The 22,427-nt window shown below is 39.3% G+C and overlaps 2 protein-coding genes across 2 annotated transcripts; one reads left to right on the forward strand and one right to left on the reverse strand.

The window, feature by feature from the left end:
* Window positions 1-5,575: 5,575 nt before the first annotated feature.
* Window positions 5,576-8,188, forward strand: LOC110502707 (glutathione S-transferase 3). Its single transcript, XM_021580955.2, has 7 exons — window positions 5,576-5,825; window positions 6,245-6,348; window positions 6,518-6,569; window positions 6,656-6,788; window positions 6,914-7,055; window positions 7,231-7,356; window positions 7,861-8,188. The coding sequence occupies exons 2-7, from the start codon at window positions 6,262-6,264 to the stop codon at window positions 7,987-7,989; spliced, it is 669 nt and encodes a 222-aa protein (XP_021436630.1). The 5' UTR covers window positions 5,576-5,825; window positions 6,245-6,261; the 3' UTR covers window positions 7,990-8,188.
* Window positions 7,342-19,663, reverse strand: LOC110502709 (transmembrane protein 14A). Its single transcript, XM_021580956.2, has 5 exons — window positions 19,531-19,663; window positions 9,089-9,171; window positions 8,865-8,966; window positions 8,650-8,737; window positions 7,342-8,499 (listed from the first exon to the last, which is right to left on the reverse strand). Exons 2-5 carry the CDS (start codon window positions 9,162-9,164, stop codon window positions 8,451-8,453), a joined length of 315 nt encoding a protein of 104 aa, XP_021436631.1. The 5' UTR covers window positions 9,165-9,171; window positions 19,531-19,663; the 3' UTR covers window positions 7,342-8,450.
* Window positions 19,664-22,427: the final 2,764 nt, after the last annotated feature.

Below are 22,427 nucleotides of genomic sequence, written 5' to 3' on the forward strand. Positions count from 1 at the left end.
CCAGTTTACCGGATTAACAGACACAATCACTGTCACCATGCAATCCTTAGGCTATACATTTCTGTGGAGATGTTTTATGGTTAAAAGCAAGGTTTGAATTGAGGGGGTAAGTGAGGATATAGGCCTAACCCTTGTTATAAAAAAAACATACGCTACCACTTGTTTGGTCCAGATGATATAAAGCGATCTAGGCTATAACAATGATTAACTACATGATTATTTCTGCTGCCTACTAGCCTATCGAAGATCTTGTTCAGCCTCAAACATCACAGGAAAATGTGGTTGGTTTATTCAATTCTCTGCAATTTAGAGCTATGCCTACCGCAAAATACCAAAAAGTTAGACTCTTTATAGGTCTGTACATAGACCATAGACCAAACAGCTTAACAGAAAAAAACATTTATCACTCAGGAGAATCCCATTGAATCAGGCTATTCATTTCAGTGCAGTTGCGTTCTTACGCATAACCATAAGACTAAACCGAAGCGAAAACGCCTGTTTTAACCACAGATCATGATGAAGCCTAAACATTTCAGCTGTTTGTCATTGATTTAGCCCACAATCGCCTACAGATTTGATAAATATGAAGACATATTTAATCTGGATTTTACAAACAAATCCGTAGTAGGATCCCACATCATATTTGTTACCAATTAGGTTGAATGCATTCCTATTAATTTGAATAGGCTAGGCATTGCGATGGTTATTTACCATCTTCTGCTTTTCATGAATAAACAGGCATCAGGGTAAAAAATCATATAAATTCCATGCCCCCCACCACACACACATTGTTACTTACCTTACAGATCCCAAAGTCAGCTAATTTCCACTACATTCATATGCAAATAAGTTTTATTCATACACTGGCTTGTCTGGCTGGCATATTTTCATTTTAAACAGGCCTTCCCTTATCTACACTGAAATAATATTAGTCCTCTATTATGATTTAAAAAATAATCATAGCTCATTCGTACACCCTTGTGGTTGAATATATATTTATTGTATGTCTTATGATACAACAATGAATAATGTTGAACTATCAAATACCATCAAGGGATACGTTACAATTTACAATAATGAAAACCAATCTGGCAATATTTCAGATTTAAATACATAAACATATTTTTTTTTTGGTACGTGTCAATTTACTTTCAGATATTTTTGTACACTCACCTGGTGATCATAGACTGAAACACTGAACTCCTCACACCGGCATCCTAATAAGAAAAACAAGAGCAAAGAGAGAATACGGCAGACAGAGTAGGAGGGTCGTCACAACGACATTATAAATGACGTTGAGATTCCTCTTAATTCTCTCGATCTTTATGGAAAACAGTTTATTCAATAAATCCCGCAACTTCTCTCATACTGGGAAGAAAAAATATAACATTTTCAGACCTTAAGGGCAGTTTTATTTCAAATGTTGTACCCAGACGGAGATAATCTAACATGCGTTTTATAGTTACATCGTTAGGGTAAAATAACCAAAAGTGGACACACTCTAATCAGTTTCTAGAGCTCGATTTCCCAGATTTTGTAGACTAGTTTAATAGTGCTTAAACCCTCATCTTTATCAAATTATCCATTACAGATACCAACTCAAAACCTATGTATGTCTACGAATGGGTGGTTTAAATTGTATCTAATTATATTCTCAGCATTACTTTATCAAATCTCTAGTAATTGATTATACACACATACAATTTATCATAATTTCAAATAATTCACAGAATCCATATAAATCATAAGAAAATCTTAGGTACTCACACAGAACTTTAAGGATCTACCCACACAGGATTGGTCAGATGCTCACACAGAACTGGTCAGATGTCCACACAGAACATCAGAACATAATTAAAAGGTTACTCACACAGAGTCAACCTACCCCGCTCACACAGAACGCTCCTACAAATATTACCTAGTGATCCCATAACAAAATACTCACACAGAGTAACCCAGGGCATACCTGGCTAGCACATTTAAAATAATTGGAATTCACCACCTCTGAGGATTACTTAGACAATCACACAGATACACAGAATGAGGTCCTTCTTCCAATAGGGCTTCACCAAGTACCATGTTTCACACAGAACACACAGTCCCCTGTGTCAGGGCACATTGAAAATAAGAATTTGTTCTTAACTGACTTGCCTAGTAAAATAAAGGTTAAAAAAATAAAATAAAATAAATATTTTAAAAAACTGGAGATGTGGTATCCACTCGGCTCGCTTCCTCTCAGATCAAAGGTTGGTCCATCTGCTTCATTCCTGAACTGTGGTTTCCCTAAGATCCCAAGTTTGAGGGATCCCACGTGCACAATTATTTTTACCTAGATCGTCAGGAATGGTCACCGAGAGAAGATTCACATCCCATCCTCGTCGCCAAATGTTGTGGAAATTTCCTGTATTACCAAATCACGAGAGAGAAAACCACACACAAGTCAGAGTTATCATAAAGTCCATCTTTAATTATATGAGCTTCATCACAACCCTGTGACTCTCAGATAAATTCAGTGTCTATAAATGAATTCTCTGAGAGTGCTTACATATTGGCAACTGAGATCCTTTATAGCAAAGACACACATAGCCAGACAGCATTGGCTATAAATTATCGTTCAGTTTGGTCTCCTAAACGAAGTTCTTATCTCGTTCTTGGTACCACTTAGAACCAAAAACATTACCTCATCCAATGGCATATATCAAATACAACCCCTCCTGGACAAGATCAGAAAAGACAGTGAGCCTCTTAGGTCATATGCTAAATCAAGATAAGGGCAACTTCAGAGGGGACATGTAAATAGTTAGACACATTCCTAACTGCCACCTTTTGCTGCGATTACAGCTGTAAGTCGCTTGGGGTATGTCTCTATCAGTTTTGCACATCGAGAGACTGAATTTTTTTCCCATTCCTCCTTGCAAAACAGCTCGAGCTCAGTGAGGTTGGATGGAGAGCATTTGTGAACAGCAGTTTTCAGTTCTTTCCACAGATTCTCGATTGGATTCAGGTCTGGACTTTGACTTGGCCATTCTAACACCTGGATATGTTTTTATTTTTGAACCATTCCATTGTAGATTTTGCTTTATGTTTTGGATTTTGCTTTATGTTTTTTATATTTGTTGGAAGACAAATCTCCGTCCCAGTCTCAGGTCTTTTGCAGACTCCATCAGGTTTTCTTCCAGAATGGTCCTGTATTTGGCTCCATCCATCTTCCCATCAATTTTAACCATCTTCCCTGTCCCTGCTGAAGAAAAGCAGGCCCAAGCCATGATGCTGCCACCACCATGTTTGACAGTGGGGATGGTGTGTTCAGCTGTGTTGCTTTTACGCCAAACATAACGTTTTGCATTGTTGCCAAAAAGTTCAATTTTGGTTTCATCTGACCAGAGCACCTTCTTCCACATGTTTGGTGTGTCTCCCAGGTGGCTTGTGGCAAACTTTAAACGACACTTTTTATGGATATCTTTAAGAAATGGCTTTCTTCATGCCACTCTTCCATAAAGGCCAAATTTGTGCAATATACGACTGATTGTTGTCCTATGGACAGAGTCTCCCACCTCAGCTGTAGATCTCTGCAGTTCATCCAGAGTGATCATGGGCCTCTTGGCTGCATCTCTGATCAGTCTTCTCCTTGTATGAGCTGAAAGTTTAGAGGGACGGCCAGGTCTTGGTAGATTTGCAGTGGTCTGATACTCCTTCCATTTCAATATTATCGCTTGCACAGTGCTCCTTGGGATGTTTAAATCTTGGGAAATCTTTTTGTATCCAAATCCGGCTTTAAACTTCTTCACAACAGTATCTCGGACCTACCTGGTGTGTTCCTTGTTCTTCATGATGCTCTCGGCGCTTTTAACGGACCTCTGAGACTATCACAGTGCAGGTGCATTTATACGGAGACTTGATTACACACAGGTGGATTGTATTTATCATCATTAGTCATTTAGGTCAACATTGGATCATTCAGAGATCCTCACTGAACTTCTGGAGAGAGTTTGCTGCACTGAAAGTAAAGGGGCTGAATAATTTTGCACACCCAATTTTTCAGTTTTTGATTTGTTAAAAAAGTTTGAAATATCCAATAAATGTCGTTCCACTTCATGATTGTGTCCCACTTGTTGTTGATTCTTCACAAAAAAAATACAGTTTTATATATTTATGTTTGAAGCCTGAAATGTGGCAAAAGGTTGCAAAGTTCAAGGGGGCCGAATACTTTCGCAATGCACTGTATATCCATCCTGCCTTGCCTATCTAAGGTTTTCGAAAGCTAAGTCAACAAACAGATCACTGACCATCTCGAATCCCACCGTACCTTCTCCACTGTGCAATCTGGTTTCCGAGCCGGTCACGGGTTCACCTCAGCCACGCTCAAGGTACTAAACAATATCATAACCTCCATCGATAAAAGACAGTACTGTGCAGCCGTCTTCATCGACCTGGCCAAGGCTTTCGACTCTGTCAATCACCATATTCTTATCGGCAGGCTCAGTAGCCTCAGCTTTTCTAATGACTGCCTTGCCTGGTTCACCAACTACTTTGCAGACAGAGTTCAGTGTGTCAAATCGGAGGGCATGTTGTCTGGTCCTCTGGCAGTCTCTATGGGGGTGCAACAGGGTTAAATTATTGGGCCGACTCTTTTCTCTGTATATATCAATGATGTTGCTCTTGCTGCGGGCGATTCCCTGATCCACCTCTACGCAGACGACACCATTCTGTATACTTCTGGCCCTTCCTTGGACACTGTGCTATCTAACCTCCAAACGAGCTTCAATGCCATACAACACTCCTTCCGTGGCCTCCAACTGCTCTTAAACGCTAGTAAAACCAAATGCATGCTTTTCAACCATTCGCTGCCTGCACCCACACGCCCGACTAGCATCACCACCCTGGATGGTTCCGACCTAGAATATGTGGACATCTCTAAGTACCTAGGTGTCTGGCTAGACTGTAAACTCTCCTTCCAGACTCATATCAAACATCTCCAATCTAAAATCAAATCTAGAGTCGGCTTTCTATTCCGCAACAAAGCCTCCTACACTCTCGCCGCCAAACTTAACCTAGTAAAACTGACTATCCTACCGATCTTCGACTTCGGCGATGTCATCTACAAAATAGCTTCCAATACTCTACTCAGCGCACTGTTCGTAACAGACTTAATGCTTTGCCAAAGTTTAAAAAAATGCATTGTTTAGAAAGAGTGCAGGGTCGAATGGAGTTTGTTCACACGCGCACTTCGGAACAAGGCGCCAATAGGCTCTCGCTAGCTCATGCTTTGCTTTGCACACCTCCTTGCCTGTTCTGCCCACTATGCTTCATTTGTCCCACAGTAAACGACACAGATTAACTTTCTTAAATTATGGTTATGTATAAGATTAGCAGTGTGGTTGAGGTTTAAAATCTCATTTTAAAAAGAGAAATTGTAGAAATAGTCAGGGTTTAAGACTTTGTGGCTGTGGTAACTAGTGTTGACCATTAACAAGGCGACACTCCATCTTAACTCCTCCTCCACATTTACTGGATTTGTTGAACAGTGCAGAAGAGACGTCCCCACCTGCTACGTCATTAATAATAATAATAAGACATTTGTAAAGCACTTTTTATTATACAAGAATAATCTCAAAGTTCATATAATAAAAAGTTTCTTTTTTTAAACAAAGCAAATATACAGTATATAACCATATCAAAGTTTAAGCGGAAAGGTTTAAAAGCTCCAACAGTCTGAACAGCCCTGAGATTGTCCGGAAGGAGTTCCAAAGGTGTGGCGTTACATAACTTTGCAAGTTAACTTTTTTGGTGTTCACACAGGTTCATACTTCTCTCCGACACACAAGGTCAGTACTTCTCAAACTTATCTTAAAATTGTAGGTTGATAATTAAACAGACAACCGTATGTTTTGTAGGCTTTTTTTCTCTCAACTTTATTGGTTCTAGTTGAGGAGGCTGTATAACAACAGTCTGTGATTGGGAGTCCATAGGGCGGCGCACAATTGGCCCAGCGTTGTCTGGGTTTGGCCAGTATAGGCCGTCATTGTAAATAAGAATTTGTTCTAAACTGACTTGCCTAGTTACATTTTAAAAATTTTAAGTAGTCTGATTAAAATGCACAGTAATTTATTTGACACTGTCATTACTTTTAGCAAACAGACAGGGATTTGCCTGCATACACTAAATCTAATGCAATGTATCAAACACAACATTACTGCATTTGGACATGAAAGTGTAATGGAGAGTGGTTGTTTCCTTCCTGCAGTAAACTTCAATTTCACCATGTCTGGAAAAGTGGTGTTGACTTATTTCAATGGGAGGGGGAAAATGGAGTCAATTCGATGGCTTTTAGCAGTTGCTGGAGTTGAGGTAAGTAGGCTGAACAAATACAAAACAAATGTGGCTGTGGGCTGTTTACAGGACTTGCATTTTCAAGTAGACCTACCCTAAGTGAAATAGTGGACAGGCCTACAGGCGATGCACACAGATGGATCACTAAACAGATGTCGTTCTGAAAATATAAATTTTATATCCATAGTTTGAAGAAGTGAATATGACAAAGCACGAGGAATATGTAAAGCTGTTGAGTGGTAAGTTTGTTCACGTGTTAATAACTCCGATAACATGCTCATTGTGTTGAAGGGTGTTTAATTGTTGGACCTTTTTTCCCCCCCAGATGGAGCACTCATGTTTGAGCAAGTTCCATTGGTGGAAATTGATGGAATGAAGCTGGTTCAAACCAAGGCTATCCTAAACTACATAGCAGGGAAATACAATCTTTACGGGAATGACCTAAAAGAACGAGTCATGTATATATGAATTTTAATGTCATAACCTTTATTTACTTGTTTGGCTGTGTTAGAGGCATAACGGTAGCTGTTCGTACAAAAGGGGGGGGAATTCTGATAAGGGTTTGGTTTTCATTTACCTTTAGGATTGACATGTATTCTGAAGGTGTGAGGGACTTGATGGAAATGATAATGATGTTGCCATTCATTTCACCTGACGCCAAGAAAACTAAACTGGATGACATTGAGAGGAAAGCTACAAGCCGCTACATTCCCGTGTTCGAAAAGGTACTGCATGCTTTGGGCCTTGGCCAGCTGGGAAGGGTAGAGCTCACTAAAGTAACCTGAATCTAAGCAGTTTTATTATCATTGCGAAATACCATGTCTGCTAAGTGAAAAGGTTGGCACGTCTGTACAAGTTTATGTATTGTCTAATGTGAGGGTGTGTGCTGATTTCTTACAGGCTCTTGCTAGCTCCCAGTACCTGGTGGGTTATCAGTTGAGCTGTGCTGATGTCCAGCTACTTGAAATCACCTTGATGTTGGAGGAGAAATTTCCTACAATTCTCTCCAAATTCCCTGTTGTTAAGGTAAAGTTTATTACAAATGTATTTTGTTCTTGACAAAATAAGTTATGAGACAAGTCTTGATACATTTTAAGTGCATCTCATCAAAACATGTTACAGGTTCACATAACCCAAAAAGCATATGAATATTGCATACCTGCTGCACATTTTCATACAGATAAACATAAGTCTGGCGATACCGTTTCAAATGTACTGCTACAACACGCTGTCTATTTTTAAATGTACTGTACTGCTGCAACAGCCTGTGTGTGTCCCAATAATCTCTCAAGTATGCCCTCGTTCACTACTTCCCACAAATCTAAAAACATTGGATTGGTGGAGGCATATTTATTTGACTGTCATTTCCTTTCAAATCGATTAAGGGAAGTGAACCCAGGCACACTTTGGGAGGAAGGAGAGATAATTAGGACATAGTCAGCAGCATATTTGAAAGAAAGGTCAAAAGATCCATAAGATACTTCATTTGATTAATTCTTGATTGGGTGAAAATGTTTTTTTTTTTTTCAGGCTTTTCAAGGGAGGATGAAAAGCCTGCCAGCCATTCAGAAGTTCCTGCAGCCAGGCAGCAAGAGGAAGCCTCAACCAGATGACTTATATGTAAAGACTGTGTATGAGGTGTTCAACTTCAAGCACTGATGCTTATTGAAAAAATGTAGAGTTGAAGTGAATATTAGATACAAGAAATGACAGTCTGGAATAATCTATAACATGTATGAGTAAGGACCAAATTGTTCAAGTAGAACAAGTATGTTTTTCAATAATATACAAAAAAAAAAAAAAAAAAGTCTGTTAAACAAAATATCAGCTGTAATTAAACACTACATGTCTGTTCTGAGCTATTCCATCATTTATATCAAACAGTTATTAGGTTATTTACAGTGAGGCAGCTAAACATGATTGTCTAAGTAAGTAGTCATACCTTCAGTGCTATAACATTTATTCAGATCAAGTAGTAAATGTTACTGTATTTCTGTTCCCATATTCATTGAACAAATCATTACAAAAACAATTTTGTCAAGCACAAACAATGTGCAAATGGGACTTCATCCCTTGCAGTGATATTTTCAGTCTCACTTTAGACAGTTGTGTTGTTCAAATCACATTACAATCACGCCCATGAAGAGAAGTCGCAGGACCATCAGCAAACTGAATAAAGAAACCAGATGATAACTTAATTGATTGTACACGTTAATGATTTAATGATTTAATTTGAAACATTCCAACAGGGTCAAAATACAATGAAAATAAGTTAAATGTAACCAATACTGAGTATAGTGCACATTTGGTGATTCTCACCTTAGTCCTGCCATGATGCCAGCTGGCATTATTTTCCCAGATTTCTTGAATCTCATTCCCATCACTATTGTCAGCACTCCTGAGGCAACTGAGAAAATAAAGATTTATACATTTATGAAATGCTATTTAAAGACATGTCAAGGCCTAAAATAATACATTATATTTCATTCAGGTTTTTGGTGACCTACACATCCCAGCAAAGCAGGCATACTTACCGAGGGAGTAGAATGTCTTGGTTGGGTCATATGAAATCATTAAGGCCCCATAGGCGGCCATGCTGCCAAACAATATCCCAGCTATCAGTGACATGACACTACCTGTAGTAAAAAAAATAATTAAAAGTAAAAAAATATCTATTACTTTACAAGGTCAATGAAACAATGATAGACAAATTAATGTTGCTTTGTGTATTTTGAAATGCTTCACTGGAAACTCCTACCTTTTTTCTTGTACCCCATGAATCCCCCCAGGGCTATGGCTGCAGCATAGCCAAATCCAAGCCAGTCAATTGCCATTGCAGTGCTGTGGAACAGGAGTATTGGGACACATCAATAAATCTTCTTAAGGCTTCCGCATATTTCGGTTCGGCTGGCTTCGACTAGGCGAACCGAAAGAATGTGCTCACATAGCCCTTTGCTTGAAAAATCAAAAAAAAAAAAAAAATGCCCTAGCGTTGGAGCAGTTTTTCTAGAGAGGAAAAGTCAAAGCGAGGGATAACTGGGCCCAAAATCAGATTGTTCATCTGCCCTCTCATTGGCTAGAATGGTCCCACCTGATCTTGCCTCCTCCCGACTGCCTTCCATTTTTGAAGACATATCTTTTCATTTTTATAACGGCCACTAGAGTATCTAGTCTATATAATGGATCATCTGTAGTATTTCTCAAGTGAAAGATTGTGCATGAAAACAAACCCAGACACTCACCAGGTCATAACATTGAATTTTTGGTCCACCAGCCAGTCAGATGACCACAAAAAAAGATGCACATGACTTGTAATGTTTCTAAAACAATACATTTATTTCTAATGTGGTATATTGTATAATTACATTTTTGTGACCGGAGTCTTGTAAGCAAAATATCACAGATGAGAAACATTTTCACCTGCCCCTTTAAGGGCGGGAGGTTATCGTGATAGTGAGACTCTGGTCATGTTTGTGCCTGTGAGATTGAGCCTTATTAGTAGAAGTGTTGTCTTATGAAGCCAGATACCTGCCAAAAGATTGACCATATGTATTGTTAGGATCATAAGAAAAACCATGGGTGAAACATGAATGTAAATGTGCAATTTAATCTGTGAACATACAAACACCATGTAATGATTACAGACCTTTAGGCTTGAACAAATCTTGTGTTGCAATTCTGATGTACAATAATATATTTCAGAGTTTTGGCAGTTTCATCTCACCAACAACAACAAAAAATGTACACCAAACTGTCTGTTAGGAGTGCTACTCGAACAAGCATAACACAGTATAAAAAAAAACCCAACAGAAGTCAGGGAACCCGGAAAAAGGTATTCTGCACGTTTTCAAGTTAAAAGTCTCCATTCGCTATTACTCCTGTTGAGTTGACTTCACATTTAGGTAGCTAAGGTAATGGATTTGTTTGCCAGTACAAGTATAGATAGTATTATGCCTACAACAGTTAAGTTTCAGTCCGCTAGGTGTATCTCCACAGCATGGGCATGTCGCTGGGTGAAGTGGACATCCCCATCCATGCACCTTATCAAAATATGACTAATTCAGTATTGCACCATCCCATTCTCTGGGCTCTGTCTGAAAGCCTAACCAGTAGTATCTACCAGGAATAATGAAACACAGAATAATAATAGATGTTTGGTGAATCTATGAATTATGTATGACCACTGGAGTCTTGGCCACTCAATATTTTTTTATATAATATTTTGATGTTTATTTCATCACTCAAAATCTTGCCAAAGCATATTCTGTAGGAGTTAATATGAATTTCAAATAATTTGACATCATTTATATGAATCGGGTCATGAACATTGAAATGAACAAGGGAGAGGTTAAACATTGCAGTGGAACTTAGGTAGTCTCCGTATAGGCCATTCCTCCCATTGTGATACTGCTGCCCAGTTGAAGAGCTTGTGAACTCCATGCAGCACCACAGCACAATGCGCCTTGAGGAAAAGCACCCCTCAGCCTCAGAAGATGACCTTCTGGAGTCATGCGGTCATAGTAATTTTACCCTAACGTAGGCCTATTTGCCTACTAGCCAAATAAAGTGCAGAGCATGGATGATGCGTGCAACTCACCATTCCAACATATTTTAACATTTAATTCATCCTTCAGTTCAGTCAGTCAGTATGTCATCCATTCAGTCATTTGCAATAGGAACCAAATCAAAGAGAATAGAAAAGTCTCATCCATTTGTTTATTGAAATGCATGTGTGTTCACTTTAATAATTAAATGTTTATTTAAGGCCTATCCAAATAAAAAAAATGTGTCCTTCAACTTGTAGGCATTGCAATTTAGAGTATTTTGGGTACTGGTGTCTTGCGGAATCATTTTGTAACTATTTGTGTTTAACTGTTTTTATTATAGAGTAGGCCGTCATTGTACATAATAATGTGTTCTTAACTGACTTGCCTAGTTTAATAAAGGTTAAATAAAATAAAAACAAAGAGACAAGCTCACAGGCCTCTAAATAAATGTGAAAAATTAGTTGAAGCAAAAGATCTCACAATAAGAATAGGCTATAGATAGTCTTGACCATTTGGGACCCCTTGGCCATTTCGCTCAGGACAGGTTACAGCCAAGACTTAATCAATATTTAGTTTTGTCTCATTTATTGAAATGATATAGCCTCTGCGTGATGGGGTTGTGCAACGCAAATGGCTATAACAAGCACATATAGAGTGGAATTCCAGTCAAAATGCCTAATATGAGGCCTACAGTCCGTGCTCCCAAATACTGGAAAACGTGTGATTCATTAGGTTACATGATCACCACAATAACCCCACGCGACTGTCTGCTCAAACGGTCAGAAATAGTGAATAGTGAACTAAACGCGCGAACAAAACGCAGGCATTTGGACATAATTATGGATGTAATCAAACATTTCTTATGGAAGTGGGAGTCCTGGGAGTGCAAAGGTAAGTGAATATTTATAATGCTATTTATGAATTTTGTTGCCTCCACAATTTGATGGGTAACTGTATGGCTTGCTTTTGTGGCTGAACGCTGTTCTCAGATTATTGAATATTGTGCTTTTGCCGTAAAGCTTTTTTGAAATCTGACACATCGGTTGCATTAAGAACAAGTTTATCTTTAATTCTATGTAAAACATGCATTTCTGAACATGGCACCAATGTAAACTGAGGTTTTTGGATATAAATATGAACTTGATTGAACAAAACATACATGTATTGTGTAACATTGAGTCCTGGGAGTGTCATCTGATGAAGATCGTCAAAGGTTAGTGATTCATTTTATCTATATTTCTGCTTTTTGTGACACCTATCTTTGGTTGGAAAATGGCTGAATGCTTTCTGTGACTAGTTGCTGACCTAACATAATGATATGTTCTGCTTTCGCCGAAAAGCCTTTTTGAAATTGGACACTGTGGTTGGATTAACGAGAAGTTTATATTTAAAATGGTGTAAAATACTTGTATGGTTGAGGAATTTTAATTATGAGATTTGTTGTTTTGAATTTGGCGCCCTGCAATTTCACTGGCTGTTGGCGAGTGGGACGCGATTGTCCCGAACGATCCCAGAGAGGTTAAATAACACACAACAGCATGTCATATTTAGATAGTGGATTAGACTCAACAGCCTTGGTTTCTCAAACGACTGCCTCACCAACTACTGCTTAGATATAGTTCAGTGTGTCAAATCGGAGGGCCTGTTGTCCAGACCTCTGGCAGTCAATGGGGGTGCCACAGGGTTCAATTCTCGGGCTGACTGTATATATCAATGATGTCGCTCTTGCTGCTGGTGATTCTCTGATCCACCTCTACGCAGACAACACCATTCTGTATACATCTGGCCCTTCTTTGGACACTGTTAACAAACCTCCAGACTAGAGGTCGACCGATTAATCAGAATGGCTGATTAATTAGGCCGATTTAAAGTTTTCATAACAATCGGAAATAGGTATTCTTTTTTTACACCTTAATTTAACTAGGCAAGTCAGTTAAGAACACATTCTTATTTTCAATGACGGCCTAGGAACGGTAGGGTAACTGCCTTGTTCAGGGGCAGAACGACAGATTTTTACCTTGTCAGCTCCGGGATTCAATCTTGCAACCTTACAGTTAACTAGTCCAACGCGCTAACCACCTGCCTCTCATTGCACTCCACGAGGAGCCTGCCTGTTACGCAAATGAGGTAAGAAGCCCAAAAAAAATCTATCAATCATAATCACTAGTTAACTACACATGGTTGATGATATTACTAGTTTATTTAGCGTGTCCTGCGTTGCATATAATCGATGCAACGCAGGGGGATGATTTAACAAAAGCGCATTTGCGAAAAAAGCACAATCGTTGCACGACTGTACCTAACCATAAACACCAAAGCCTTTGTTAAAATAAATACACAGAAGTATATATTTTTAAACCTGCATATTTAGCTAAAAGAAATCCAGGTTAGCAGGCAATATTAACCAGGTGAAATTGTGTCACTTCTCTTGCGTTCAATTGCACATAGTCAGGGTATATGCAACAGATTGGGCAGCCTGGCTCGTTGCAAACTAATTTGCCAGAATTTTAAGAAATTATGACATAACATTGAAGGTTGTACAATGTAACAGGAATATTTAGACTTAGGGATGCCACCCGTTAGATAAAATACCGAACAGTTCCGTATTTCACTGAAATAATAAACGTTTTGTTTTCGAAATGATAGTTTCCGGATTCGACCATATTAATGACCAAAGGCTCATATGAGTGTTATTATATTATAATTAAGCCTATGATTTGATATTTGATAGAGCAGTCTGATTGAGCGGTGGTAGGCAGCAGCAGGCTCGTAAGCATTCATTCAAACAGCACTTTCATGCGTTTTGCCAGCAGCTCTTCGCAATGCTTCAATCATTGAGCTGTTTATGACTTCAAGCCTATCAACTCCCGAGATTAGGCTGGTGTAACCGATGTGAAATGGCTAGCTAGTTAGCGGGATGCGCGCTAATAGCGTTTCAAACGTCACTCACTCTGAGACTTGGAGTAGTTGTTCCCCTTGCTCTGCATGGGTAACGCTGCTTCGAGGGTGGCTGTTGTCGATGTGTTCCTGGTTCGAGCCCAGGTAGGGGTGAGGAGAGGGACGGAAGCTATACTGTTACACTGGCAATACTAAAGTGCCTATAAGAACATCCAATAGTCAAAGGTGTATGAAATACAAATGGTATAGAGAGAAATAGTCCTATAAATACTATATTAACTACAACCTAAAACCTCTTACCTTGGAATATTGAAGTCTCATGTTAAAAGGAACCACCAACTTTCATATGTTCTCATGTTCTGAGCAAGGAACTTAAACATTAGCTTTCTTACATGGCACATATTGCACTTTTACTTTCTTCTCCAACACTTTGTTTTTGCATTCTTTAAACCAAATTGAACATGTTTCATTATTTATCTGAGGCTAAATAGATTTTTATTGATGTATTAAGTTCAAATAAGTGTTCATTCCGTATTGTTGTAATTGTCATTATTACAAATAAATAAAATCGTCCGATTAATCGGTATCAGCTTTTTTGGTCCTCCAATAATTGGTATCGGCGTTGAAAAATCATAAATCGGCCGACCTCTTACGAGCTTCAATGCCATACAACACTCCTTCCGTGGCCTCCAACTGCTCTTAAATGCAAGTAAAACTAAATGTATGCTCTTCAACCGATCAATGCCCACATCCGCCCGCCTGACTAGCATCACTACTCTGGACGGTTCTGACAAAGAATATGTGGACAACTACAAATACCTAGGTGTCTGGTTAGACTGTAAACTCTCCTTCCAAACCCACATTAAGCATCTCCAATCCAAAATTAAATCTAGAAATCGGCTTCCTATTTTGCAACAAAGCCTCCTTCACTCATGCTGCCAAACATACCCTCGTAAAACTGACTATCCTACTGATAGGTGAAAATTGTCTGTTAATTGAATGATTAGAATATTCTGCCCTGAAACATATAATTGTATGGAATTGATTAGAATGTATGAAATCATAATCAATAAATGTGTAGTCCTAGTCAGAATTGGGGTAAAACAATATGCCTTTATGGTATTTTAAACACAGACTGTGACTCTGATCTTGGTGCCGAACTGACTAGAGATTTGGGAGAGAACGGGGAGTACGTCTCAAGGACAAAGTCACCATCTCTGTCGGCTGGGAAGTAAGACAGACTGTGTGTGTGTAGCAGGACATGTGTGTGCGTATGTGTGTGCTTATGTGTGTGGGCGTGAAAAGTCAGTATAAAATGAATTGATTTGTATTCTTGACTTCAGAACGTTCCGTGAATAAACCTTTTTGACCACTTCGCTGGTCCTCCGTCTGTTTCATTCGACCAGGATCTTACAAATTCTGGTTTGCAGACAGAGTAATATAATTAAATTGGGTGATGTACCTGGAGAACCTAATTCTCTTATCACCTACCGATCCTTGACTTCGGCAATGTAATAAATGGTCTCCAACACTCTACTCAGCAAATTGGATGCAGTCTATCACAGTGTCATCCGTTTTGTCACCAAAGCCCCATATACACTGCGACTTGTATGCTCTCGTTGGCTGGCCCTCGCTTCATATTCATCGCCAAACCCACTGGCTCCAGGTCATCTGTCTTTGCTAGGTAAAGCCCTGCCTTATCTCAGCTCACTGGTCACCATAGCAACACCCACCCGTTGCACGCTCTCCAGTAGGTATATTTCACTGGTCATCCCCAAAGCCAACTCCTCCTTAGGCCACCTTTCCTTCCAGTTCTCTGCTGCCAATGACTGGAAGGAATTGCAAATATCACTGAAGCTGGAGACTTATATCTCCCGTAATAACTTTAAGAAGAATCAGCTGTCAGAGAAGCTTACCGATCATTGCACCTGTACACAGCCCATCTGTAATTAGCCCACCCAACTACCTCATCCCCATATTGTTATTTATGTTTGCTATTTTACACCCCAGTATCTCTACTTGCACATCATCATCTGCACATCTATCACTCCAGTGATAACGCTAAATTGTAATTATTTCGCCACTATGGCCTATTTACTGCTTTACCTCCCTAATCTTACTACATTTGCACACACTGTATATAGATTTTTTTTCTATTGTGTTATTGACTGTACGTGTGTTTTTGCCACACTGCTTTGCTTTATCTTGGCCAGGTTGCAGATGTAGATGAGAACTTGTTCTCAACTGGCCTACATGGTTAAATAAAGGTGAAATAAAATATAAAAAATATAAATAAATGAAATAGGCCTGGCCTAAATCATATTTACTTTATATTTTGCAGCTCAGGTGGTTATTCTAGACAAGGCTCTTCTGTTTCTTTATCATTATCACACAAGTAATTTGTTGAAGGCCCAAGCCCATACTATGGCATCTACTGGAATAAACGCCATTATCGAATGCAGTTCTAAAACTAAGCTGCAAACTAATGTCTGGGCTAGAGTTGCTTGATTGACTAGCTAACTTCGACTAGCTAGCAGTTCATGTCCTTTGCAGATTCCACATTACTGACAACAGTTTGTAAGCATAAAAATATCTGTAACAGAATAAAGGGAGACGTAAAGTAAGAATTCAATGTGTAAATATTCATTATTAGTCCTAACATAGGGTTTGTACGTTTACAGATCTATTTTAACATTTACATTTCATGTTTCACGCAAGGCTTTTCTTACGATCCTAACAATTTACAAATGGATTTTCTTACAATCCAAAACTTTTGGCAGGTATTTGGCCCCATATTGTCTTCTCTTCCCTAGCAGTTTAAACTCAAACAGAAAAACAACCTAGTTTGTGAACAAAACAAAGTAAAGAGCCAAGAAACAAGGACAAAGTCTAACTTCAGTAGACCTTCGTTTCAAGTAAATTAGACCAACTTGTATGCCTGTGCGCAGTGCCTTTAAAAAGGTATTTCACTCAACTCTTTGCGTGCACACAGCCCCCAGCCAGGCAGTGTTGCAGCACAAGGTGAAATAGGCAATAGGATTCGTAGTTCTTTGACTTTGTGTGATTATTTTACCAGCTATGAAACAAAACGGCGAAAATACTTACAGCTACTGCAGCATTTATTTTAATATAAATGTGATCATACTTGACAATTTTTATTCACAAATGCGAGTGTAATACTCGTACTGTAGAACACTGAAAACCCGTCAACCGTGAAATAGACATTTTACCCGCTAATGCCAAAATCTACCTGCAGTTGGTGGGTGTTCATTTTAGGCCCTGGCTCAATCTGAACAATAACACGTGTCAGTTGTGGTACAATTTTGGAAACACAACAGCGAGAAATAATATTTTTTAAAAAGGTTAAATTGATAGGGTTAGTGTTCCCACATCTCCATGTTACAGCACTTTTTACGGAAGACAAGAGGCGACCACCTGAGCTAATTAGTTATCTAGCATGCGCCGAACATTTGTGTAAGTGTAACCTGGGAAGTGTAGTTTCGTCGGATGGAGGCACACTTAACTGTAAGGATCAGTTCAAAACTGCTACAGTATGTGTATCTTTTTTATTTAAAGGATTCTTTCTCACCGATGAAAGATATGTTTTGAAAGCTGTTACTAAATGTTAAAGTTAACAGACAACATCGGGATTGTAGTTCACATGAGCCAGTCATGGGGGAAACTAATGGCTGAAAACTGTATGGAGAAGTCAGAATGTCGCCTAAACCAAGATATATTACATGGCCAAAAGTAGGTGGACACCTGCTTGTCGAACATCTCATTCCAAAATCATGGGCATTAATATGGAGTTGGTCCCTCTTTGCTGCCTTTCCAGCCTCCACTCTTCTGGGAAGGATTTACACCAGATGTTGGAACATTGCTGCGGGGACTTGCTTTCAATCAGCCACAAGAGCATTAGTGAGGTCGGGCACTGATGTTGGGAGATTAGGCCTGGCATTTCAATTCATCTCAAAGGTGTTCGATGGAGTTGAGGTCAGGGCTCTGTGCAGGCCAGTCAAGTTCTTCCACACCGATCTCAACAAACCATTTCTGTATGGACCTCGCTTTGTGCATGGGGCCATTGTCATGCTGAAACAGGAAAGGGCCATCCCCAAACTGTTGCCACAAAGTTGGAAGCACTGAATCGTCTAGAATGTCATTGTATGCTGTAGCGTTAAGGGGCCTAGCACGAACCATGAAAAACAGCCCCAAACCATTATTCCTCCTCCACCACCAAACTTTACATTTGGCATTATGCATTGGGGCAGGTAGCGTTCTCCTAGCATCCGCCAAACCAAATGGTGAAGCGTGATTCATCACTTCAGAACAAATTTCCACTGCTCCAGAGTACAATGGCAGCAAGCTTAACACCACTCCAGTCGACGCTTGGCATTGCGTATGGTGTTCTTAGGCTTGTGTGTGGCTGCTTGGCCATGAAAACCAATTTCATGAAGCTCCCAACGAACAGTTGTGCTGACGTTATTCCAGAGGCAGTTTGGAACTCGGTAGTGAGTGTTGCAACTGAGGACAGACGATTTTTACAATCTTCAGCACTTGGCGGTCCCGGCTGAGCAGTTGTTGCTCCTAGACATTTCTATTTCACAATAACAGCTCTAGGTGGGCAGAAATTTGATGAACTGACTTGGAAACTTGGCATCCTATGACGATGTCACGTTGAAAGTCACGGCGCTCTTCAGTACAGACCATTCTACTGCCAATGTTTGTCTATGGAGATTGCATGGCGGTGTGCTCGATTTTATACACCTGTCAGCAATGGGTGTGGCTGAAAAAGCAGAATCCACAAATTTGAAGGGGTCTAGCCCTTAAAACATGACTGTTAGTCTGGTGTTAAAGTAGACTTAATTTCTTACTGGTACAGACACCCAAGCATGCACACTTGTTTTTATAGCCTAGTTGTAATTATAGAATCCCTATTATCTGTGGACCTAGAAAAGATGTCATATCACTTTTAACAAGCTATACTTTTTAACATAGGCGGCGGGTGGGTATCAAGTTAGAGGAAGTAAACGTTTCAGCATAAACATGCACCATTATAATAAAGTAATTCCATGAATCCTCGCATTTGCAGACGTATGTAAAATATCCTACTATTACTAATGTGATGATTAGATTGGATAGTGAAAATTTAGTCTAATAATAACTCAATCACTGTTCGAAAAAAAGACTGTTCAATGGAGCGAGTAGTGTCATAGATTAGGTTTATCAAATACATTTCATGCAATTCTACTACACACTGACTGGAGACAGCATAATGTTTTTAATACGACAAACTACAGGGTAGCCTACTCTGCTGACGCATACAAACAGATCAATAAAAACGACGTTGTCTGATCCATATACTAGGCCTAAGAAAAGAGGAGATAGAATATGACGTCCACCTAACCTGGAGTGGGAAATTATTGTCCAAAAACAAACCAAAGTGGCACTGACTCAATGATAAAGACAGTGAATTTAGGGGGGATTTATGTTTCTATAACTGTATCGCAATTGAGACTCGATTTGCGTTTAGATGGGAGTATTTGGCTTTTTGAGCTTCCAAAGTAAATTCGCCCTTTAAACAGACCATGTGAGGTACTTGGACTGCAAGGAGTAACGTTCAGTTAGTCCAACGTTTGGCTACAAAATAATAGCTAGCTACAACTAGCTAGCTAGCGAACAGAAAGGTACACAACACTCGACAAAACACCACTTGATATGTTTGAATACTATTCAGATGTGAAAATAAGAATCTTACCTGGTATTTGCTCATTTAAACGTAAAACAAATTAGTTAGAAATTTGCACACGTATACGCTTATGGTCCCAATGTGTACTGTTCGGCAGTAGGAAGGGATCACTACTATTCTGCAAGCAGCACTAACGATGACGTCACTTTCATATGGTAATGAGGAAAACTTCCAAATAAAAGCTCGCAAAAGATATTTCAAAAGATATTACATTTTAATCAATGTCGATTTTTATTATTATTTACTATTTAATGAAGAGACAGTTTGCGCTGTTCTGTGAAGGGAGTAGTACACAGCGTTGTACGAGATCTTCAGTTTCTTGGCAATTTCTCACGTGGAATAGCCTTAATTTCTCAGAACAAGAATAGACTGACGTGTTTCAGAAGAAAGTCCTTTTTTTATGGCCATTTTGAGCCTGTAATCGAACCCACAAATGCTGATGCTCCAGATACTCAACTAGTCTAAAAAAGGCCAGTTTTATTGTTTCTTTAATCAGCACAACCGTTGTCAGCTGTGCTAATGTAGCGAAGTTCGTTCTGCAGTGTGTACTTTTAATTAGGACGCTGCCACAACTGGAGGTCTGCTAGTTGAATTATTTTTTATTTGCCCTGTACACAAAGAGACCACACACATTATGTTAACCCTTGGCGCAGTCCTAGCTCTCAGGCACCTTGCTAGCTGAAGGTCAGGCAAAAGAGCGCCAAAAGGAAATAACAGGAGCTGTGTGCACACATTCAGTGCCCAACAGCACACCATACAATACAAGTAAAATGATACAGAACATAATTCGGCCAAAATAAAAGACATACCTGCACACGAAGAGACAACACACATTATGTTAACTCTTGGCGCAGTCCTAGCTCTCAGGCACCTGCGCAAGCACATGGACACTCACTCAAACACTGTCCCAAGTACTCACAAGTTACAATAGGTACCCTAGTTAGCGAGCTTTGTGAAACATGTTAACATAATTCTTTATATTATCCACATTGTAACAAACTTATGGTAGCATAACAGTACATTGTGTAACATTACCACGATTTTATATTGAACAATTTCGTGGCCAAGGACAACATACCTTGTCAGGCAAAAGAGAACAATAAGGGGGTACGGAAATACAGATAACCCCCGATGGGCCAAACCAAAAAATGTACAATACTTTTCCAATCACATGTATGTACAATATTGATATGAAAAAGTGTTTGTACACCAAAGAATAGCATTAGCTATGCAGCTGTAATTCAATTTAAAAAACACACTGAATTATTATTATTATTATCATCAAATTATTAACATCCCCTCTTGACCTGGCCTATTTGAATTGGTCCATGTGTGCAATTTGGTGAATAATCTAGGGGAACAAAATCACACTGCTACACTAACATAATTGCAAAAGGGTTATCTAATGATCAATTAGCCCTTTAAAATAATAAACTTGGATTAGCTAACACAATGTGCCATTGGAACACAGGAGTGATGGTTGCTGATAATGGGCCTCTGTACACCTATGTAGATATTCCATAAAAAAATCTGCAGTTTCCAGCTACAATAGTCATTTACAACATCAACAATGCCTACACTGTATTTCTGATCAATTTCATGTTATATTAATGGACAAAAAATGTGATTTTCTTTCAAAAACAAGGACATTTCTAAGGGCCCCAAACTTTTGTAAGGTATTGCATACAGTGCATTCGGAAAGCATTCAGACCCCTTGACTTTTTCCACATTTTGTTACATTACAGCCTCATTCAAAAATATATGAAATACTTTTTTTCCTCTTAACTTTCTACACAGTACCCCACAATGACAAAGCAAAAACCTTTTTGTTTTTACATTTTTGCAAATGTATTAAACATTAAAAACTGAAACATCACAATTACATAAGTATTCAGATCCTTTACTCAGTACTTTTTTGAAGCACCTTTGGCAGCAATTACAGCCTCGAGTGTTCACGGGTATGACGCCACAAGCTTGGCACACCTGTATTTGGGGAGTTTCTCCCATTCTTCTCTGCAGATCCTTTCAAGCTCTGTCAAATTAGATGGGGAGCGTCGCTGCACAGCTACAATGGCTTGCAAAATATTCACCCCCCCCCCCCCTTGGCATTTTTCCTATTTTGTTGCCTTACAACCTGGAATTAAAATGGATTTGTATCATTTGATTTACACGACATGCCTACCACTTTGAACAAGCATTTTTTTTTATTGTGATACAAACAGGAAATAAGACAAAAAAACTGAAAACGTGTGCATGCATAACTTTTCACCCCCTAAAAGTCAATACTTTGTAGAGTCACCTTTTGCAGCAATTATAGTTGAAAGTCTCTTGGGGTATGTCTCTATAAGCATGGCACATCTAGCCACTGGGATTTTTGCCCATTCTTCAAGGCAGAACTGCTCTAGCTCCTTCAAGTTGGATAGGTTCCGCTGGTGTACAGCAATCTTGAAGTCATACTACAGATTCTCAATTGGAATGAGGTCCGGGCTTTGACTAGGCCATTCCAAGACATTTAAATGTTTCCTCTTAAACCACTCGAGTGTTGCTTTAGCAGTATGCTTAGGGTCATTTACCTGCTGGAAGGTGAACCTCCGTCCCAGTTTCAAATCTCTGGAAGACTGAAACAGGTTTCCCTCAAGAATTTCCCTGTCTTTAGCACTATCCATCATTCCTTCAATTCTGACCAGTTTCCCAGTCGCTGCCAATGAAAAACATGCCCACAGCATGATGCTGCCACCACTATGCTTCACTGTGGGGATGATATTCTCAGGGTGATGAGAGTGATTGGGTTTGCGCCAGACATAGCTTTTTCCTTGATGGCCAAAAAGCTCAATTTTAGTCTCATCTGACCAGAGTACCTTCTTCCATATGTTCCGGGGGTCTCCCACATGCCTTTTGGTGAACAC

This window comes from Oncorhynchus mykiss, chromosome 23, assembly GCF_013265735.2.
Source record: "Oncorhynchus mykiss isolate Arlee chromosome 23, USDA_OmykA_1.1, whole genome shotgun sequence".
Classification (NCBI taxonomy): Eukaryota; Metazoa; Chordata; class Actinopteri; order Salmoniformes; family Salmonidae; genus Oncorhynchus; species Oncorhynchus mykiss.

Bases quoted from the DNA above. Each gene is read 5' to 3' on its own strand.
- LOC110502707 (XM_021580955.2), top strand. From the start codon at position 6,262: ATGTCTGGAAAAGTGGTGTTGACTTATTTCAATGGGAGGGGGAAAATG. The intron at 6,789-6,913 runs GTATATATGAAT...ATTTACCTTTAG, and splicing joins GACCTAAAAGAACGAGTCAT to GATTGACATGTATTCTGAAG. The intron at 7,357-7,860 runs GTAAAGTTTATT...TTTTTTTTTCAG, and splicing joins CCAAATTCCCTGTTGTTAAG to GCTTTTCAAGGGAGGATGAA.
- LOC110502709 (XM_021580956.2), bottom strand. From the start codon at position 9,164: ATGGCAATTGACTGGCTTGGATTTGGCTATGCTGCAGCCATAGCCCTG. The intron at 8,738-8,864 runs GTAAGTATGCCT...TTATTTTCTCAG, and splicing joins CAAGACATTCTACTCCCTCG to TTGCCTCAGGAGTGCTGACA. The intron at 8,500-8,649 runs GTGAGAATCACC...TTCTTTATTCAG, and splicing joins GGCATCATGGCAGGACTAAG to TTTGCTGATGGTCCTGCGAC.